Raw genomic sequence first — 19,826 nt, 5'->3', positions numbered from 1 at the left:
CATTTAGGTGTTAGGTGTGGTGTCTAGATTGGTCAGGTTCCATCCCGGGTGTAAATAGCCACATTGGCTATTCCACCCCAGGTGCAAAGAGCTCTGTTGGCTACTGACACCTGGGTGCAAATAGCATCTGCCTTTTTTTTTTTTTTCTTTCAATCAAAGGAGGGCTTTGTGGATTCCTCTTATTTGCCATGATTCGTGGAAGTGCTAGCATTGGAGGACATGGCGTTCATCTTACACTTCTAGATCTGCAGGACAGTCCAGTGTTAACATATTTTCGGCGAGAACTCCTCTATAAAAAGAGCATTTTCCATCCCGACAAGCTGGCTAGGACCTATATAAAAAATGCAGCCTTCAACTTGCCGTTTCTCAACAGGCGGCATATGTGCAAATGTCAAAAAGAATATCCTCTCAGCCACTGCTCAGTTATATTTTCATACACTCGAGCCGGACTGGAGAACGTCTTCAATCAAAATCCTTTAGTGGTAAAAAGCGATGAAGTGTGTTTTGCAGACAGCTTTAACATCAATATATTGTTGAATTTTCCAGCGCACTCTTTCCTCCCTTTTCACAATGTTGAAAGGTCTGTCTGTGGTTGCGATCATACGGCTCCAATGTTTGGAAGCCATTACTTCATAACCACAGCGGGCAAGGCCAGAAACCAAGTCCTGGCATTCCCATTATTACCAATGAGCGACTGATTTGACCTCTTGAGGGGAAAAAAAGCAGTGCCTTAGCTGTGGGCTGATGGGAAGCATGAAGCCTCGTGTGCACCACACAGCGCTGTGTTTATTTAGATGTTGGAGCAGTCCTAGGCTCAAATAAATAAATTGATAACCTTCACTTAAACATCTGTCTGCTTTTGGTTTGTTTGTCTTTCTGGTTTGGGAGGAAATAATGTGAGAGAAGTGGGCTTCACTGAGAGAGCTGACTCGCGCAGTTTGAAGCTGTAAGTCAGAAGTTATTTGTCCTTAAGGCCGGGCCATCATCCAGTGGGGTTTGCTCTTTTGTGGTTTCCTGTTAGAATCCTGAATTCAGACTGTGGCCCCATTTATGTCCAATTTATGCAAAAGAGAGGTGCAATCAGTCTCAGTGATTCGGCAGGGCTGCTGCTGTTGTCAGGGGCAAATTATGGGCTGTTTTAAGTGGTTTGTCATCATGGAAGCTGAACTCTGTGTTGGATGCCGTCACTCAGGCCTATTGTGAGCAGCTGTGTTGCTATAGTCACTGTGGTCTTTTTGAAGAGGGTATACACACACACGCACACATATGCTAACACTCTGACCGCACTGCACATGCACACGCAGACTGCACTGCACAGACAAAAAAACACACACAGACACACAGGTCGTGTAGCAAGACTAATGCGGGGGTAATTGTGTTCTGTTTTTACAGCTCGCCCTGAGGTACCTAGTACCACTTCAAGAATGTTCTCTGAACAGAGGCCATATTTTAGAAGTGGTTTCTGGTCAGAGAGGCAGGCAGAATGTTTCACGTGTGGATGGAAACCCACGCTCCCATTGTCTTATCCAGTGACGCTGTTGCAATGCATGTCCAAAGTGTTCATACAGCGCTGCTTGAAAGTACGCGGACCTGTTGAGCATTTTGGAGTTTTCCATTGTTTTACAATTATTTCTTTATTTAATCATAATCAGTATTTTTATATGAAAAAAACAGGCGTATCTTTATCTATTCCATATACGTTATTTGTGGAAAATGCAAATTATTTTTTTGTTAACTTTTGTTGGTGCAAAAGTTAGCGAACCCTGAGCTACGTTGCTTAAATTGAGCAGGTAAATACAAACAGGTGGGACAAAATTGGTGGCTATATTAACCAATGCAATGGACCAATGAAGCTGAAGCTTTCTGTGGACAGATGAGTCCAGAACTGTTTGGTCACAGCAAAAACCTCCACGTTTGGCGACGTCAACACTTGCATACCACCAAAAGAACCTTCTCCCAACAGTGAAGCACGGTGGCGGGAACGATAAGATCTGGGCCTGCTTTTCATCCTCGGGACCTGGACACCTCCATGTGGTCCAGTGAATCATGAACTTTGAGGAATACTGTAAAAATCCTGGAACATAACCTCAAGCTGCCAGTTGTGAAGTTAAAGCTTGGGCAAAAAAATGATCATGCAACATGATAATGACCTGAAGCCTTCCAGCAATACAACCAAGGAATGGCTGAGGAAGAAGAAGATTTGTGTTCTGGATCAGCCCAGTCAAAGTCCGGACCTGAAGCGGGCAGCTCATGCCCCCGACGCCCATCCAACCTCACCCAACTGGCTGTGTTCTGCAATGAGGAGGGGGCAAAAAAAAAACCTCCCAAAGCAGATGTGAGAGACTGATTGGTCGCTACAACCGTTCGGTTGAGGTTATTGCTGCGAAAGGAGGCGCAGCACCCTATGAACTGAAGGGGTTCACATATTCCTGCACCCATGAGTTTTTTTGTTAAATCAACCACTTTCGTTAAATAACCAGTGACAACAATATTGTTGAGTCGTATTACAGGCTGCATACAGTGTACACTTCACAGTGATCAGGACTTGTCACGCTGCGTCTCTGACCTCTAGGGAAACGGCTGATGTGATGTGTGTGTGTATGTGTTTATTTAGGCCATTGACCCAGGAGGAGATTGCCCAGCGCAGGGAGCTTGCGAGACAGAGACATGCTGACAGGATGGCAGCTGATCAGACAGCGGCAGAGAGCCACAAAGACCTCACCCACTCAGAGGGTATGTCGCAGGAAGGCCAATCTGCAGGACTCGGCACAGGTAAGCTCCACCCTCCACTTTATTTCACTTTGACAAAAGACGAGTACCAATATTTTGGATGGAGTTTGCAAATAGGCGACAGTTTGTGGTGATTTCTAACATCATTAAATTTGACAGGGAGCTGTGGGGAAAGGGTGGAGGAGCCAGTATTAAATGCTCAAAGGAGTAAAGTCTTGAGTGGGGAAAATATCCACGAGATATATCAGCACTCTTTCCTTTTACTGAATACTGCCATTTTAACACATTTGGTCACTAATAATAACGTGGATAAAAAAGAATAAACAGATATGACCGTCAAATGTTTCAACCTAATAAAGAAAGTAAAAAGGAAACAAGATCCAGCGTCCAGTATCTTGAGTATGCACAGGTAAAGCACAATCATGCGCGTCGACCACGCACACACACACACACCGTGGGACGACTATTGTAGTTGTCTATTTTTGATGAATTACTTGAAAAATCGGGACGGGACTCTCACAACGACACTTTCTGTTTCTCCCTGTCAGCTAAGATGGAGAGTCTGACATCGAAAGACTCAAAGCCGGAGGAGGGGGAGGAGCAGGAGCAGAAGGAGACCTTCGTAGCGTTCGCACGGGTCTACAGCGGGGTGGTCAAGAAAGGACAGAGAGTGTTCGTACTGGGACCAAAGTATGACCCCGCCCAGGGTCTGAGCATGGTAATGACTCACACTGACTTGTTACAAACAAACTAAGAGCTGTAAAGACGATGTCATGTAGACCGACCTGCTACGTGGACCCACAGGGGGCATCACATTTTGGGGACCGGCAACAAGTCCTACAATGCCTTAGTGAACCTTATGCGTTTATTTAATTAACCATTCACAGAGTGTCCACTTTGAAAACCTCTGATATAGAGAATCTGGAAATGGAAGGTTAACCCTGGCTGTCCATGCATTGTGAGCCAAAAGGACTTGTGTGATTGCGAATGCTACATTTGTGAGCCTCTTTGCTCCTCAGCGCTCATTCCTCCTCTCACCTCCGCCAGCTGCCAGAGGGTTGCAGTGCTTCACACGGCGTGCCCGAGGTGCCTCACCTGTCCTGCTGCTCCATGGAAAGACTCTACCTGCTGATGGGCCGAGAGCTGGAGGAGCTGGAGGAGGTGCCTGCGGGAAATGTCCTGGGTAAATATGTCAGTTTCTTCTTTCTGGTTATTGCATTGCTGTAGCTGCCTTCTGCTTTATTGGACAGAGTTCAGGTGAGCAGTTCAAACATTCGATTCCAGTCTTCAGCAGACTTCTGTAACTTCAGCAAAGTGGGATAAATGAGTCTGCGCTCTTTAACTTGATTGGCCCTATCTGGTGTACATCATGTAGTACAGAGTTGTCAAGTAGGAGCTATTAACTTTTTGGTTGCAGGGAAGTAAAAAAAAGTAAATTCTTGAGTTTTCTCATAGATAATGTTTGGTGACTGGCAGCTGGAACACTTCTGAAGCTTGGAAGGGCATGAAACGCTCCTGATTTAACCATGAACAGCTGTGTTAGAAAATATTTGGTTCTTTGATAAAAAAAAAAGAAAAAGTACCAGACTGTGTACATAAAAATAAAAGGAGAGAAGTCAACTATGACACTATGAAACCTAATAAAACCTTCACTAGTTCAAATAGTTCCAGTTCTTGTTCATTTATGGATAAATTCAGCAAATACGACGCGGTGAGACGTTCGTTACGGCTTAGTTGAGCTTTTCTCGCTGTCGTGAACCTGTTTTCCTGTACGGAGACGTGTCCGCTGCCCGCCATGCAGGTCATCAGCTGTCTGCGTACGTATTGTATGGTTTCAAATTGGAGATATGGGATACAGGCTAATCCACCGTACGAAACTACTTTGACTCCAAGCACACACAAATATGTTGGCATCGTCGTTGGAGCTTGACTATAAGTCAGGATATCTCGACCGCCGTTGCTTCGATTGTGACCGTCACGCTCCACTTTTGGTATCAGGTTTTATTTGTGGGGACAATTTCTGATGTTTTGACCCACTTGTTTGCCATCGTTGTGCACATAGTGTGTTCCACACCAGTGTCAGCACTGATTTATGGTACTACCGCTATCCGACTTATGTGTTTCCATTCTGCATCCTTCACTTTCAAACTTGCGACCTGAATTTTGGCTCAAACCTAGATGCTTCCTAGATTCCCACACCATCACTTCCAAGCCGCCTCTCTGTCCCCCCAAGTTTCTGTGAGAGCTCACGGCTCTTCTCCCACACCTCCTTCCCTTGATTCAGCTGAACAAATACGTGTTCTTTTTCTCTCAAACATAAACGTGTCCATGAATGACCTCTTTCACCAGTCTACACGTTTAGAAACGCATTACAGCTAATTAAGCACTATTTATACTCCCCGCAGGCTCCAGCCCTAAGTAGACAATTTTCTGTGATGTACATATATTCGTTCTGAGTCATGTTCCGGCCCAGTAGTCCAAACGTAGCTTGGGCACTGTTTAATACAGCTGGGCTTACAAATTCAAATTCCGGAGTATCAATTGCGTGGAACTTTGTTTGTCAGAAAATTCGGTTACTGGCTCCTGCTCTCATGCGCCAGAAATATTTACATTTTTTGGTAACCCTTCATTTGAAGGCTGACCTAAAGCTGTCATAACTGTGCCATGACAACTGACTGGATGTAAGCTTCATGGATGATAGTCTCACATAGCCGGACCAGATCCCCACACTTTGTAAGCAGGTGGTTTTAAGACATCTGTCTCTCATGCCTTTCTGACAATGTCATAACAATGATTGGCATGGTGTGGGCACAAATGCATGACGGACAGTTTACTATCCCTGTCATTTGGTTTACATGAGCAGGTTCAGGTAAACAAACGAGTTAGGTGCATGTTGAGCATAATGGCGCTTTAAGATTGACCGAGAGGCAAATTTTCGCTTCGCTTTATTTGAGTGCTGATATTAGCTGTGTATCGATTCGTCGATAAACACAATTATGAGCAACTCTACTAATTGAGAGGAGAATCTTCAGATGAATTGATGAAGAAAATAATCACCACTTGCAGCCATGCAGTGCTTTATTTTTGCTGTACACTGAAAACACGACAAGAGATCAGCATTTTAGCTTTTATTTCCAGGTATTTACATCTGGATCTGTTGAACAACTTAGAAGCTGGTCCCTTTATTATTGTTTGAACCCGCTCATTTTTCAAGTGAGCAAAATTATTGGAACGTGGTCATTGGACTGTAGTGGAAAAAGGTGTAACCAACATGAAGACCAGAAAGCTGTGTATGGGAGAAAAGCTGAGGGAAGATGGAAAAATCAATCAAAGCCACTACGCAAACATTGGCCGTAGCCAGTACAACCATTTGGAATGTCTCGAAGGAGAAAGAAACCGCTGGTGTACTGAGCAACAGGCGTCGAACCGGTAGACCAAGGAAAACATCGGCACTTGATCACAGAAACATTGTGAGAGCCGTAAAGGAAAAGCCCTGAAACAACTGTCGGCGCCATCACCAGAGGGCAGGAGTGAAGGTATCGCCATCCGCCGTTCGCAGAAGAAAACAAACCACTCATCAGCAATGATACTACGAAGGCCAGATTTGAATTTGCCAAAAAAGAAAAACCTGCAAGAGTCAGTCTCTCTACTTTTTGATCCCATCTCCATATATTCATTAAGTGCAGTACATCATCTTGGCCACAACTCACAACTATACAATTTAATATTGGTATCAGCCTCAAAAATCCTTGCCAGGATCCACTTTGTATGCGATTGCCCCCCCCCCCCCACACACACATTCTGAACACATACAGGTAGCACTTTATAGCATGCGTGCATTTGTGTATGCTTGCGTAGTTCATGCATAATGGTGGTGCATGTGGTGGCTGTTACTTTGTGCAGCGTTGATATGACCTCACATTAACGTTCCTGGGCGCTATGCAGAGTGCCGCTAACGTCGAATGGCGGTCTGCCTGCGTGACGCCATCCAATGAGAATGTCATGAATTATGAAGGAGACGTGCATTAGGGTATTGACGTGTAGTCATCAGTCGGTGTGGGCAGAATGCGCCAGCAGGGAGCAAGTCATCAATAAGACGGTCCGCCCCTTGAGTGAGCATTACGGATCCCTCTGCTCCTTATTTAGTTTGAGCTGTCGGCTCGCAGATGGGCTGTAAATGGATTTTGGGAGTGGCGTTACCAGTACAGATCCCGGAGCCCCGATTCCTTTGGCTGGTTCCACAGAGATATACTTAATCTATGGCTTAGGTTTAACATAGTCAGACCTCTAATACCTCTCAAGTACCACTAATTTTCTATCTAATGCTATGGGTATAATAATCTTGCATTTGGCTCAGAATCAACCTATACAGTCCTGTAAAAGTCATGTGTCAGCATCATAATGGGAACTTTGTTTGATAAAACCAACCTTCCGTGTAGGAAGTTTGACACTTGCCAAACTGTTTTTGTCAAAAGTTTCAGGTTTTATTTGTTTTATTTTATTTAGATGACGCGCTTAAAAGAGAAGTAAAAAATTTGGATTGAGTAAGAAATACTAAACTAAGATGGTGACCATGGTAAACATTACCTGTTAACATGAACGTTGTTATTGTGAGCATGTTAGCATGCTGACATTATCATTTAGGGAAAAGTCTAAGTCCTAACGTGGCGACAGATTCTTGGTTTTCTTTCTGACATATCCTTGACAGATCAAAATGGAAATTAGCCACATATTTCATATATGTAGTATATATATATATTTATATATGCACTACTTCGCTACCACCTTCTCCACCTACAAGATATATTTTTTGTTAGTCCTTGTAGATTTGTAGTTGTAGTGAATCGTAGGACATTTGTAAACCAGGTTTTGGCAGGAAATGATCTCCATATAGGAGGTTCTCTTCATTTCCTCTTTAACTGTGATGATTAGCAAATGTTGAAGTACCCCCCCTCCCAAGGGATCTCAGTGCATTCCACTGAGAAGCTTGACGTCTCAGGAGAAAGTTGGACTATTGGCAGGCAGTTTGCAAACAATTTCTGCCTACATGCACGTCCACGAAAACACACTCCGTCCTCCTCTGTGTGCCCGGGCCATGTGGGAGCCATCACTCCTGTCCTGTTAGTGGACTGCGGACAGGGAGGAAGTTACCAGCGGAGCACCAGTGTGTGTGTGTGTGTGTGTGTGTGTGTGTGTAAACCCCACTTGGCCTTGATCGGACCCCCATTATTATCTAATGGCCGGAGCAAGTAATTGGCGAGGAAAAGAACTGCGCACACACAAGTTTCTCACACAAATGCACACACAATGCAGAATTTGATGTCGGGGGGGGGGGGGGGGGGGGACAACATAATTTTCTAGTTAACCACATGACTGCACAGACTGCATGGAAGAGTGCCGCTATGGCTGTTTTTAAATGAATAACAAAAAAATCCTACACACACAGAGAGGCAGGCAAAGGAAAGGCAGCTGCTGTACTGTATGTACTGTATTGTGCTGCCTTCCCTCCCCTGTTTCCTGCCAGCTGGAAACGGCAGCCTCAGGAAATGAAGGTCCCCATCATGTTCAGCTTTGAACCCTAACCTGCTGCCTCATTCACTCACTGGAGAAGCTTTGGAACCCCAGGTTAGTGCCTCCGGTTTCACCCAGCATCAGCATCAGGCTGGTTGGTTCGGATGAGCCGTCATAAGGGATTTTCATTGGTCATTTAATCCAGCAGGGATGACACATTTCCAATGTTTTTATGAAACGCAAAACTACATGTTTCAGTCCCACAAAGGTTCTTTGGGATAGCGACGTGCATAATTATAATTATTAACACTACCACCAGATGGCACCAAAGCACTGCGCATAGTGGTTTTAAAGCTGCACCAATCCATTTTTTTTAAGGATCGATTGATGGAATGGAATGTAAAGACAACCCCAGAATTATTATCAGACATTGCAGCTCAGCTTTTTGACGTCTTTTTTTTAGCCAATTGCTAATTTAGATGGAGAGTGAATGTTGTACTCGCATTCATACAGCACAAATACATGGCAATGTTGGTTTGTGTCTTCTGGATAGGCAACTGTTTGCTAAGACAAAAGAACTTTAGAAGGCGATAATATGTCAGTTTTGTTTCCTAGTTTGTTCTGCTGCCCCCAAGTGGCCAAAAACAAAAAAAATCCATTAATGCGGCTTAAAAACAAGAAATGGTAACAAATTATTTTTTTTATTTTTTTATTTACTACATAGTGGCATTGTATACAAAATGTAATCAGTGTATTTTGAGAATATTTTATTTAATTTGCCCATCTTTAGTATACAACCTCACTAATGAAAAGTGTGTGTGATGGTGCACAGGATGGACAGTTTGCATTTGCGGGTCAAATCTCAATATAAATAGAACAATACATGTTACTAATTAGATATATGTACTCACAGCACCTGTAATTGTTATTTAAAGACACCACTGCCACAGTGACTCTGCTCACTCACAACTCCCAAGGATCTGTCTCTCTCTCTCTCTCTCTCTCTCTCTCTCTCTGTCTGTCTCATCTGCTCACATTAACTGTCCAGCAGGAGACTGACTAAGAGACTTGTTTCTAAACGCTTAACCACATCAAATCATAGTCCTCAAGCTGGGATGCCTCCAGCTCCGCATTTCCGCGTTGATCTCTCGTAAACGATCGCAGCATGGCGGCGGCGCCTGACTCATCGTGTCCTTGCTCGGATGAACACTGGGAGTTGACTCGTTTGTTGGGTCTCTTAGCGGCGCACAGTGACGTGGCAGAATTGCTTTTTCGAGGTTCCTCAGGTCCGTCAGCCCTCTGGGTAAAAACAGAAGTTAGTCAACTTGACTTTCTCTGTAGGCTTATTATAAAATTAAACAGATCTCCTATTGATACATTCTATTTACTTCTTCAGCAGTTATTTCATTATTTTTCCTCGATCTGTGTTGGCAGTCGCGTAGTTTTGAGCTGGGTCGGATTTTCGAAGTTTGGGCTAGGCCTCCTCCTACTGGATGTGTCCAGTAGGAGGAGTGTTCTTCAGTGTTCGATTTGCACCCCGATTTTAATTTAGTTTTAGTCTTTTGACGAAAATACCTATTCGTTTTGTCACATTTTAGTCATTAGAGTAGTCGTAGTATAATTAAAAAATATTGTCATATATTTATCATGCATGCATTTCTCTATGCATTTCTCCATATTTGTCGTATTTTAAATTGCTTGCCTTCTGAGCATTCAGATACTACAGCTGTCGTCGTCTCTGCCGCTTACTGTTACCATGGTTACACGTGTGGTTCTCGCTCACTTGGCCGGCACCGTGTGCACTCTTTGAGACATAACATTACTGAAATGCAAGATGCTACATATTAGCGCAACTTCTTAAGAAGAGATGATGCGTGATTTTCCCAAATGCATGCAGGCCAAGACTGCATTATTGCTCATTTGTCACTTGGTCCGTCTTTTACATTATCTTACTGTTTGTTGATAAAAAAAATTGTAATACATTTGTGCATAGTTCTTGTCTGATGTTCTTCCAACTCTGTGGCAACAGTTTTTGGGGAAGGCCATTTCCTGTCATAAAGCTGAAAGACACATGTGAACGTGTCTACAGATCTTTGCTGAGAAGGGTTTTTACAGTTAACCCTTGGTCTCAGGCCCCACCCCCCCCCCCCAAAAATCTCAATGACGCATCATGTGGCCCTGCGCGTTAAACACGCTGATCGGTAGATCCTTCTTCCTGTAGGTTGGCAAGTTAAAAATGAGAGAAAAAAAGGCTGTTCTAGGAGCAGATTAAAGCCCATGATTTTGGAATGGTACGTTCAACTCCGTCACATACAAGTGTGATGTCCAAGTGTCCGCATCATTTTGCCCATATCGTGTATTTGTAGAATACATGTATATGAAAGTGTGCTACAGAGGGCGGTAGAGCAGTAAGAACCACCTCTTAAGTTTAAGTGAAGAGACCTTTTTGACTTATCTCAAGATTTGAGTCAATAAATGGGCAGATCTTTGGTTTGGTGTAATATTTCCCCATAAAATGCATGTGTATTGCGGCTAACACGCTCCGAGTGGAAACTCTGAGCGCAAACTCTCTGACTACCTTAACAAAAGTCCTTTGTTTAATTCTCTTCAGTGTTTTCGATTAGTACCATACACCCAGCCAGCGCTGGGATTTATCTGTGATTGCAGCTGAGGGAGAGCACACAGCCGGCTCCGCCGGTGTTCGATGGGGAGCTGAGTAAGGCCAGCAGTTTGTCACTGGGGTTAAAGACGTGGGCGACATCAAATTCTGATCATCAGGGCCTAATGTGAAGCAGCTGTCTGAAGAGACGCAGCCACAGCCCGAGTCATCAAAGTCAGTCCTCGGGGAGGGAAAAAAAAAAAAAGGAAAAAGAACTGAAAAAAGGGAGTCTGAGTGAAATGAATGATGCTGATTCAACACTGGGCGACTTTATGAAAACATTTGTTTTGCATTAGCCTTCTCTCTCGGCGTGCCAGCGGTGACTAGCGGCCCAGATCTTTAGCAGAACACACAGACTGAATGATTTTACTGATGTCAACCGCACAGAGGTGATGGCAGGGGCCGGCCGGGTTCATCTCAGTGCAGCGCAGATCAGGTCGTGAATAACGACGCCGTCTCCTGCGGTGTTCCGCTTCAGACAGTAGAGCGTCTCTGTAAAGCACACCCCCTGTACTCCGTCACTGCCAATTGTAGTTTGTGTACTTTTTAATCTTCTGTCTGGGAATTGTTGGCGTTCAAAGATAAAATTTTTGGTATTAAAAAAAAAAGTTTATTTTTGGAAACTTTTTCGCCTGGCTGCATAAAACTCTGAAGGTTTAATCATTCGACATTTTGAAATTGTTTTGCTGTCAGATGAGTGATTTCAATCTTACTTTGCCAGTTGTGCTAGGAACCAGTTCATTCCTGTATGTTCCTGTGTGAATGTCATCTTTGCTCATCTACAGCAAAGATGCATTAGAACCAAGACATGTTTAGCCTAGCTTAGCGTGAAGACTAAAGTAGCTCTGTCAAAACTTAAAATCCATTTAAATTTCAACAAACTACAGTATTTATATGCTGCTGCTGCTGTGCTATTTATACACATGCAGAAATAGCAAATGAGACTTTGAGCTTGAAATGTGGCCTTGGAAACAGCAGTTAACAAAACTCCAGCATCTTCCTGAACACATGCAGTTGTCGTGGGAACTGCAGATGTTCAAGCTTGGGAGCACTATTAGGACTCGTCCGCGTTGGCTTGAAACGATGAGCCTGGCGGTACGCTCTTGACTTAAATCAAGGATGATCTGTCGAGTGGCTGAAAGCTCCAGATCGAACAATGCGGTTTAGCTAATTTATTTGGTGGAGAATTGACTGCCTTGTACAGCCCTTCGATTTCGGAGCTTTTTCTTTTTTCTTTTTTCTTTTTTTTTTCTTTCTTCAAGAGAATATCCAGAATATAATACAATATAATTTAGCAATTTAACTTTTTTGGTCGCAGTGGAAATAAAAGCTCACTCCTGGAAATGTGAAATGATTTTGAAGCTACTAAACTACCGAAACGTTACTGGGAAATGTAATTAACTACTATTGACTACCAACTATTTAAAAAAAACAGTAAACCTTTCCCCAATTGGGAGGCTGTCATCCTCAGCCCCTCCATTTCAGTAGTGGTTTAACCAACATTCTGGGGCCTCTCTCACATGCTGGAAACCTCGATGTCACGTTTTGATTCTGCCTTAAACTTTAACAAACTGTATTTGTTTCCACATCAGGGCTGTTTAAAGAGTCTTTTCCCCCTTCCGAGCGGCCTCAGAGTCATTCATACATACAACACTTGCATAGAGTCATGCTAGTAAGGGGTCCTGGATGACCCGCAGACTGATTTGCTCACGAAGGAACACTAATGTAAGGCTCAGAATGTAAATCCCACACTTGTGTAGTCCCGTAAGAATTTGTCTCATGCAGACAATTTACCACGGTTTGATTGTTTGTTTTTTGAGAGTTTCGAGGCGCCTTTGGGTGGCGCAACAAAAAAAAACCGATTGTGGACGTTTAATAAAATCTTGTTCGCGGTCAGTCAGGCTGTACGATACAGGTTTGAGGCCTGCCAGGTTATGCGAAGAATACATGGTGATTCGTAGCTGCTAGTTGGCATCCATGATACAAACTGTAAAACTTGACTGGCACGCCACAACTGCGCCACTGCCAAAACGTTCTGGGTGGAACTCGAGCTTAAGAATTTAAGCTGCACACATGCTAAAACACGGACCCATCGGTCATTTATACAGTTTCAAAAATGAACCCAAACCAACCCGGTAATTCTAATTGATTTCGATGTTCCGTAGTATTAGTGATGTCCTTGAATCGTAGCGTTGAGTCTTGTTTGGTCTTTTGAAGGGCACAGTGCGTCTGCTGTCTCGCATCGACTCGTCTCAGTCGGGTAAAAAGCTGATGACGATTAATATATTCATCAAAAATCAGTAATGAATTGACTTTGATGAGAACGGGGATTGAGTTGAGCCACAGTGTGTGTGTGTGTGTGTGTGTGTGTGTGTGTGTGTGTGTGTGTGTGTGTGTGTGTGTGTGTGTGTGTGTGTGTGTGTGTGTGTGTGTGTGTGTGTGTGTGTGTGTGTGTGTGTGGCGGAGGCAGTGAGAGTTTTCTGATGCTCCTGACTCATCCGTCTCCTCCTCAGTCGTCCTTGACACAGTTTCCAGTCCCAGCCGAGCCCTGCTGGGATCCCACAGCCATGAAACATTCTCCACCTCATCAGTCCTCCGTACTCCCCCCTCGGAAATGCACTGACCACCTCCTCTTCTCTCCTTTTTTTTTTTTTTTCCCTGTCCCTCCCTTCAACTGCTGTCTCACTGCCTTTTCTCCTGAAACACAATCTCAGGTCTTTGAAGCGCACATCAACCAGTCTGTTTGAGCAGATGTAGCGAAGACGAAAGAGATGGATAGAAGGAAAGGGGAAGAAAGAGGGATTCCCCATCATTTAAAACCTTTACAGTCACTCCACTTTTTCCAAGACTCCATACAAAATTAGCAACAGGTTAGCTCTTCTCATGTGATTCCCACAGTAAGGCTTAATGTCTCTCTTTTGAGAACCCCTCGACTTAGACCTCCCAGAAACAGCGTATTTGAGTTGAAACCAGCGTGACTAGATGAAAATCAGGTGAGCCTGATGAATTTGAAAACAGAACTTTTCCCTCTTAATTGGTCTAGGTTTCCAAAGAATGCGGTTGAAGTCCAAAAAATTGAGACCAATGTTAACATTAATATAATGACGGACGTGCGATGCAGCAGACTGATGAGTACGGGTCAAGAGAAGCGATGACTGTCATCTTTAACTCTGTGCAGATGTGCTCGGTGAGACCCTTGTTGATCTTTGTCGCATGTGTTTATCCTTTGCGCAGATATATCAGGTAAATAGTCTTTTCAGGCAACTTCCTGCTTCAGCTCTGACCTACTGTACTTGCCGCAGTTGTACACGTGCTTTTCATGAGGGATTATAAGGGACGTGTCAGGTGCTCTCACTTTCAGTTTTACCTTCAAATTAAGGGATGTAGATCATTTGGGTAAACCGTAGGTCGTTTTTACAGCCTGTCTGATCGTCTGACTGCTCGTGTTTCTTGACCCGTCTGACTTCATTGTAGTGTTCCCAGATTTCAGCTATTACTTGTGTGCAATATCATATAACCGATAGAAATAACGGCCAAAACTATAATAACTTCTGCTTTATTAAGTTGTAATGGAGTGCTGCAGGAATGAGTCCTGAAACCCGGAAATCCCTCGTCTGGAAGTCAATGGGTTTTTGGTTAGATGCCTGAAATAAGGTCTGTGGTTAACACAAGCTTAAGAGATTTCCACATTTTGTTTTTGTTTGAATTTTGAACCTTTTACGTGTGTTAAAAAAAGGCAGTTGCTAACAAGCGGCTAAATGAGACTACAGAGGTTGTCGCGGACATTAAACGTCTTCATGCCGAACACGGAAAGCCATCTACTCACCAGTCCTCCTTTACAGCCTCGTTGTGTTTATCCTCTATATCTATCTATATTCTCTTCAAAGTGAAGCTTAGTGGTGGTGACGTTGAAGTAATGCAACTGTGGTGTAGTTCCTTTATAGCCTAACGTTAGCTTTTTACTTCTGATTCCATTTATGCTTCAAAAATCATAAAAGTGGTGTTCATTAGTGAAGATTATCTCGCTGAACAAAACGTGTGAGTATCATAAACTTTTGTTTTGCCACAGAGCTTATTTTCTGCAATAATCCAAAATCCCATGGAACAATCCCATTGGCTTTTAGTCGAGGGAACCAGGGCGACGCTAACCTCCGGGTTGGCCTACAGAAATACGTCATCCCTGCAACACTCTATAAACCAGAATTTATCCTTTAAAGTGGCTACAATTGATGTTTTCATCATAACAATGTACCAAATAATAATGCTATAGGCATGCATAATGCAGCTTAAGGTGTGTGTAGTGCTGTTTTTGGTGTGAGCAATGCTGCTGTAGCAGCCACACGGTAGTGTTAGTGAGTGAGCGTGGTTGTACTAGTGGGAGAAACTCCAGAAGCAGGCTGTAGGTGGGTCAGCTCGGAGCAGTGTAAAGTTTGAAAGTCATTGGCCTAAATAGACATCCAGCAGAGTGTGTAGGAGATAGAAGGCGGGGTGGGGGGGTGGGGGCTGTATCTTCCTCTGGCAGCTGACTGCAGGTAGGTGTCAGCCCCCCAGGGTTTGGCCACTAACCTACATTTCCTGCTCACCGCCATTGTTTCACCTGGTCTCAGGCACTGATCCAGCACCCGGCCGACCTGATCCCAGAGCATCACAGACATCTCAGAGTGATCAGCCACAATAAGCATCTTCGTGGCTCCCTCTCGCTCCGTCTTTGCTATTGTTCAGTGCACTGCCGGCTGGCTGCCCCCATTCTTTGTCTGAGGCATGCTGGCAGCATTAACATAGCCAATAGATGGCGCGAGTGAGTGAGGAGTAAATGTGGGTGGCTGCTTCACTTGTCTGGCTCTTAACACTCCAGACAAAGAGACCTGAGGAACAAAGGCAGCAACAGACACAGATTGTGACACAGAGTGTTTTACAGATGTGTTTGGAGCACAGATCTGCATTGATGGTGGAATCTCACCTAACATTGTTACGGTGGTACAGTAGACTATTCATAGAACTGCCTGCACTAAACATTTCACAGTCTTGACAATGGCAGAGAAGCCGACAGAAGAAGCACTTGAGGAGAGAAAGAGGCCGGGTATCGTTTCATTTTTATCGATTCTGACTCTGCTCATTGAATCCAGTTCTTAACGAATCCCGGTTTCCGATTCCAATATTTTTCAGCTGTTTCTGGTGTGTTATGACAAATATCAAAGAAGTCTGAAGTCGGTGGATACTGCTATGAATGACCAGATGTCAATGATGCATTTTGCATCCCTAAACGGAGGAGACTGGACCACAGCAAAGGGATGTTAACCCCTTCACCGCAAATCCTCCGCTTTCTCCTCATCTGCCCCTTCATGGCTAGAGTGAAAGGAGTTTCTGTACTAGAGGGGGGGGGGTCTCTGGGGAAGAGCTGGGCTGGAGGGGTGACCTTGTATCTAAAAATCTATACATTAGAATCATGTGTAGACATCATTCGCTGACCTTCTATATAAAAGGCAAATGTCTTACTACTCTAGGGCCAACTCTGAACCGGTTCTTGATAGCCAACCCTAGTTGTGAGCATGAGGGGCTCTCACCCCCACCTCTTACTACTCTAATGGACCCTGTAGATCCACTAATAAATCACATGTCATTAGACAGAATAGAGAATTCTTCAGACCAAAATGGGCCTACTCACAGTATTTTGTGTCTGATTAAACTGATTAGATTTTCTTAATTAAGTGACAAATGTATTACAGTGCTGCCAAGGAAACTGACTCAGAGGCTGATTTAACCATGACAAGCGCATGTCGCCTTGTATTTGAACTTCACTACATGTTCACTAAGGTTGAAAAAAGGATCAACTGTGATAAATCAAAAACTGGGGTGTGAAATTAGTTGATTTACTCTCTTATTCAGCATTGTTTTTCCGCGGAGATGTTTTCTATGCGTTCCATCCTGTTATGATTGATGTCGTTCGGTCACCTGCTCTGTCACACCTGGAGTAATGCCCAGTAATTTGGTCAAGTGCTGCCGAGAAACATCCCAAACAAACAAAAAACACCTGTTAGAGCAGCCACATCAGTTTTTCACTGTTGATTGTCATGGCTGTCTATGGAGGCTAAATCTTGTTTTCTGTTATTCATGCTAAATGTCATGGGATGACATGTTTTTTGTATAATACATCAAGTGAGCTCATCAAAATGCATTTGAAAAATTCTGCAGCAACATGACCAGTGTCCTGGTTATCTGGCTGTCAACTGTTTCTGTTGGAACTACTTTCTTTTAGAAGAATTGGTCTCTATGAAAAGTGTTCACAGTGAGGTCTGCCCAGAATAAAAGAAGAAAGAAATGTTGCTGTTGAGTTTCTCAAATGTCATTCATCAGTGCTTTGAGCAGCACAATTTGTGTGCATCAATATCAGACCAGTGTTTCAGTTCAGTATTCATTTATCAATTGGGTCACACAAATAACAGAGTTGTGTTGCTCACAAAGTTGTGTTCTGTTGAAGAGCTTCAGCCCTGCTGTGATAATGGCGCAGTCAGACAGAAATTCACTTCCCTTTCAGAATCAGAATTACTTTATTGATCCCCGGGGAGGAAATTGTACAGTACAGGTGCTCCCATTCAAGAGTAGAAAGTAGCATAAATTTAGAAATAAAAGTATGTACAAAATATAAGATGAGAAGATATAGAAGATAAAAATATACACATTTACAATATTTAAGTGAAAAATAAAAGTAAAAAATATATACAATAACAATGTATATGTGTATGTGTGTATATATATATGTATATATATATATATATATGTATGTATATATATGTGTGTGTGTGTGTATATGTATTTGTATGTATTGCACTGTTGTGTATGACTATATATGTATTGCACTGAAACATTTAAAGAGTAAATAATAGTGAGCTAGTATGTGTAGAAGCAGGTCCAGAATCAGTCTGTTTCTTCGGAGGAGTTGAACAGTTTGATGGCCACAGGCAGGAATGATTTCCTGTGGCGCTCTGCTGTACATTTGGGAGGAATGAGTCTCCCACTGAAGGTGCTCTTGTGCCTGACCAGCACGTCATGGAGAGGATGTGAGACATTGTCCAAGATGACCCGCAGCTTAGACAGTATCCTCCTCTCTTGACACCACCGTCAGAGGGTCCAGCTCCACCCCAAGCAACGTCACTGGCCTTGCGGATCAGTTTATTGAATCTGTTGGAGTCCGCCACCCTTCATTTCTATGCGGAATGGAGACTTGTTTATATGCTTGTTTTATAATTGTTAAATTCTATTTTATAAATTCATGTGCTATAATAATAGAAGCAGCAGACAGGGATGCTACCTGGCTGCAGTGAGTGCAGTGGCAGAGGCTCGTCTTATCTGGATGTCCACTCCGTGTTGATGGTAAATGTAGTCAATTCGAGAATTCAGAACTTGTTTGCTTGTAAATTCGCTATTTCCAAAAGCGAAAATGGCATCCCAAAATGTGTGTGTGCATTGGATGTTATGGGCGAGGAGAAATTCGGGCTGACTCGGATATTCGGCCGTATTATGGCTGAAGAAATGCAGCGGAGAGAGGCGGAGGCCGCGGGGACCAAACGGTGGTGGAGCCTTTGCTCAAATTGCCTGCCGATGGCGACAGAAACCGAATCATTCTGCTGCAACGAATTTCAGCGTGGGCAGTTTTCGTCGGATGCTAAGGCCGTCGACAGCTGTGAGAACCCGTGTGTGCATCGCTATGCATGAAAGTTTTAAACTGGGAAAAAAAAACTGGAAAAAAACCCCAACCAAGACCAGCAGGGCCGAGAGGGCAGATGACCACTGAGTGACCTAACGCTTCAGCTGACATTTACATTTACCATCAACACTGAGTGGACATCCACATAAAACATGGCGAATTTCCCTTTAATGACAGTAAAATGTGAGATAAAATGCTGTAACAACTTCAGGGACTGCTGTTGTTTAGACCGCTAGCCAATACTACTAACTCCAGCAGTTTAGGTTTGCAACCCCCCCCCCCGCTTTTGGCCACGCAAGTAAATTCTTCCCATAGAAAATTGTGATCAGCAGTAACAGAAATCCTACAGTAATGTTTATTGCTCTGTATGCTCTGGAAGCTTTGTATCAGACTAGCTCACCCCTATGGTAACCTGAGCAGCTGGCATGGCAGGATACCACTGATAAAATATCTATTTTTGATTTGGGTGAACCAACCCTTTTTTCATTTCAGCGCTATTAAAAATACGAAATTTCACTTCATGAAGCCAGCAGTTACCCTGACATTTCAGCCTCCTCTTTTAAGAATACATTTTTGTGAGTCATACGTCTATCTTGCCAGGACTGAAAAAGAAATACGTAGTCTGGCTGTAAAATGGGAGAAGGCCAAGATCCCCGTGGAGTGGCTTTTCTTAGCCTTAGAATAGCCAAGGCCTCCTTTTCGCTTTGGGATATTAGCAAAAGAAATCAACAAGAGTCAAGATAGTTCTGCTGAAGTGGAAAATACAGGCATTTTAATAGCATTGAGATTAATGGCACTGGCTCCGTGTGTCGTTCATAAGGGAAAAACAGGAAGTTCCTCCAGCAGCTCTCTCGTCTCTGTCCTTTCCATGCATAGACCCACACATGTTAAAGCAGTTAACAGTGTGTTTACACGGAGACGCGATGAAAACTCTTTTCTGATCATTTCTGCTGTATTGAGTCATCTCGCCCAGGCTGTACTAATTTAGCTGATTTGTACCTGAAATGTTAGGAACGAGTGTTCCACGCGGCTGTTTATGTTGTTCACTCGCTGACAACCCACCACACGTTCTTGGCTGAAAGACAAGACTGTTGGAATGATGGCTCACAAAGTACGTCAGCATTCAGTCGCTGCCGCATTTCCTGCATGATTACATGAATGTGCAGGTTTTTGCATGAGAAAAAAAAAACATGTTGTCCAGAAGGACCTACCATACTTACA

General features: G+C 43.5%; 1 protein-coding gene across 3 annotated transcripts in view; it reads left to right on the top strand.

Moving 5' to 3' along the window:
* The window catches only part of efl1 (elongation factor like GTPase 1), a 77,487-nt gene that overhangs the window by 17,531 nt on the left and 40,130 nt on the right, over positions 1-19,826 (top strand). For all 3 annotated transcript variants that reach the window (XM_070901989.1, XM_070901979.1, XM_070901968.1), the window contains 3 exons: positions 2,615-2,772; positions 3,279-3,448; positions 3,778-3,913. In XM_070901989.1, coding sequence (XP_070758090.1) covers positions 2,615-2,772; positions 3,279-3,448; positions 3,778-3,913 — 464 coding nt within the window. The remainder of the gene's footprint in view (positions 1-2,614; positions 2,773-3,278; positions 3,449-3,777; positions 3,914-19,826) is intronic.

The sequence above is a fragment of the Enoplosus armatus genome, chromosome 1 (genome assembly GCF_043641665.1).
Source record: "Enoplosus armatus isolate fEnoArm2 chromosome 1, fEnoArm2.hap1, whole genome shotgun sequence".
Classification (NCBI taxonomy): domain Eukaryota; kingdom Metazoa; phylum Chordata; class Actinopteri; order Centrarchiformes; family Enoplosidae; genus Enoplosus; species Enoplosus armatus.
The sequence above is the reverse complement of the archived record's forward strand: the minus strand, read 5'-3'. Positions and strand labels throughout refer to the sequence as shown.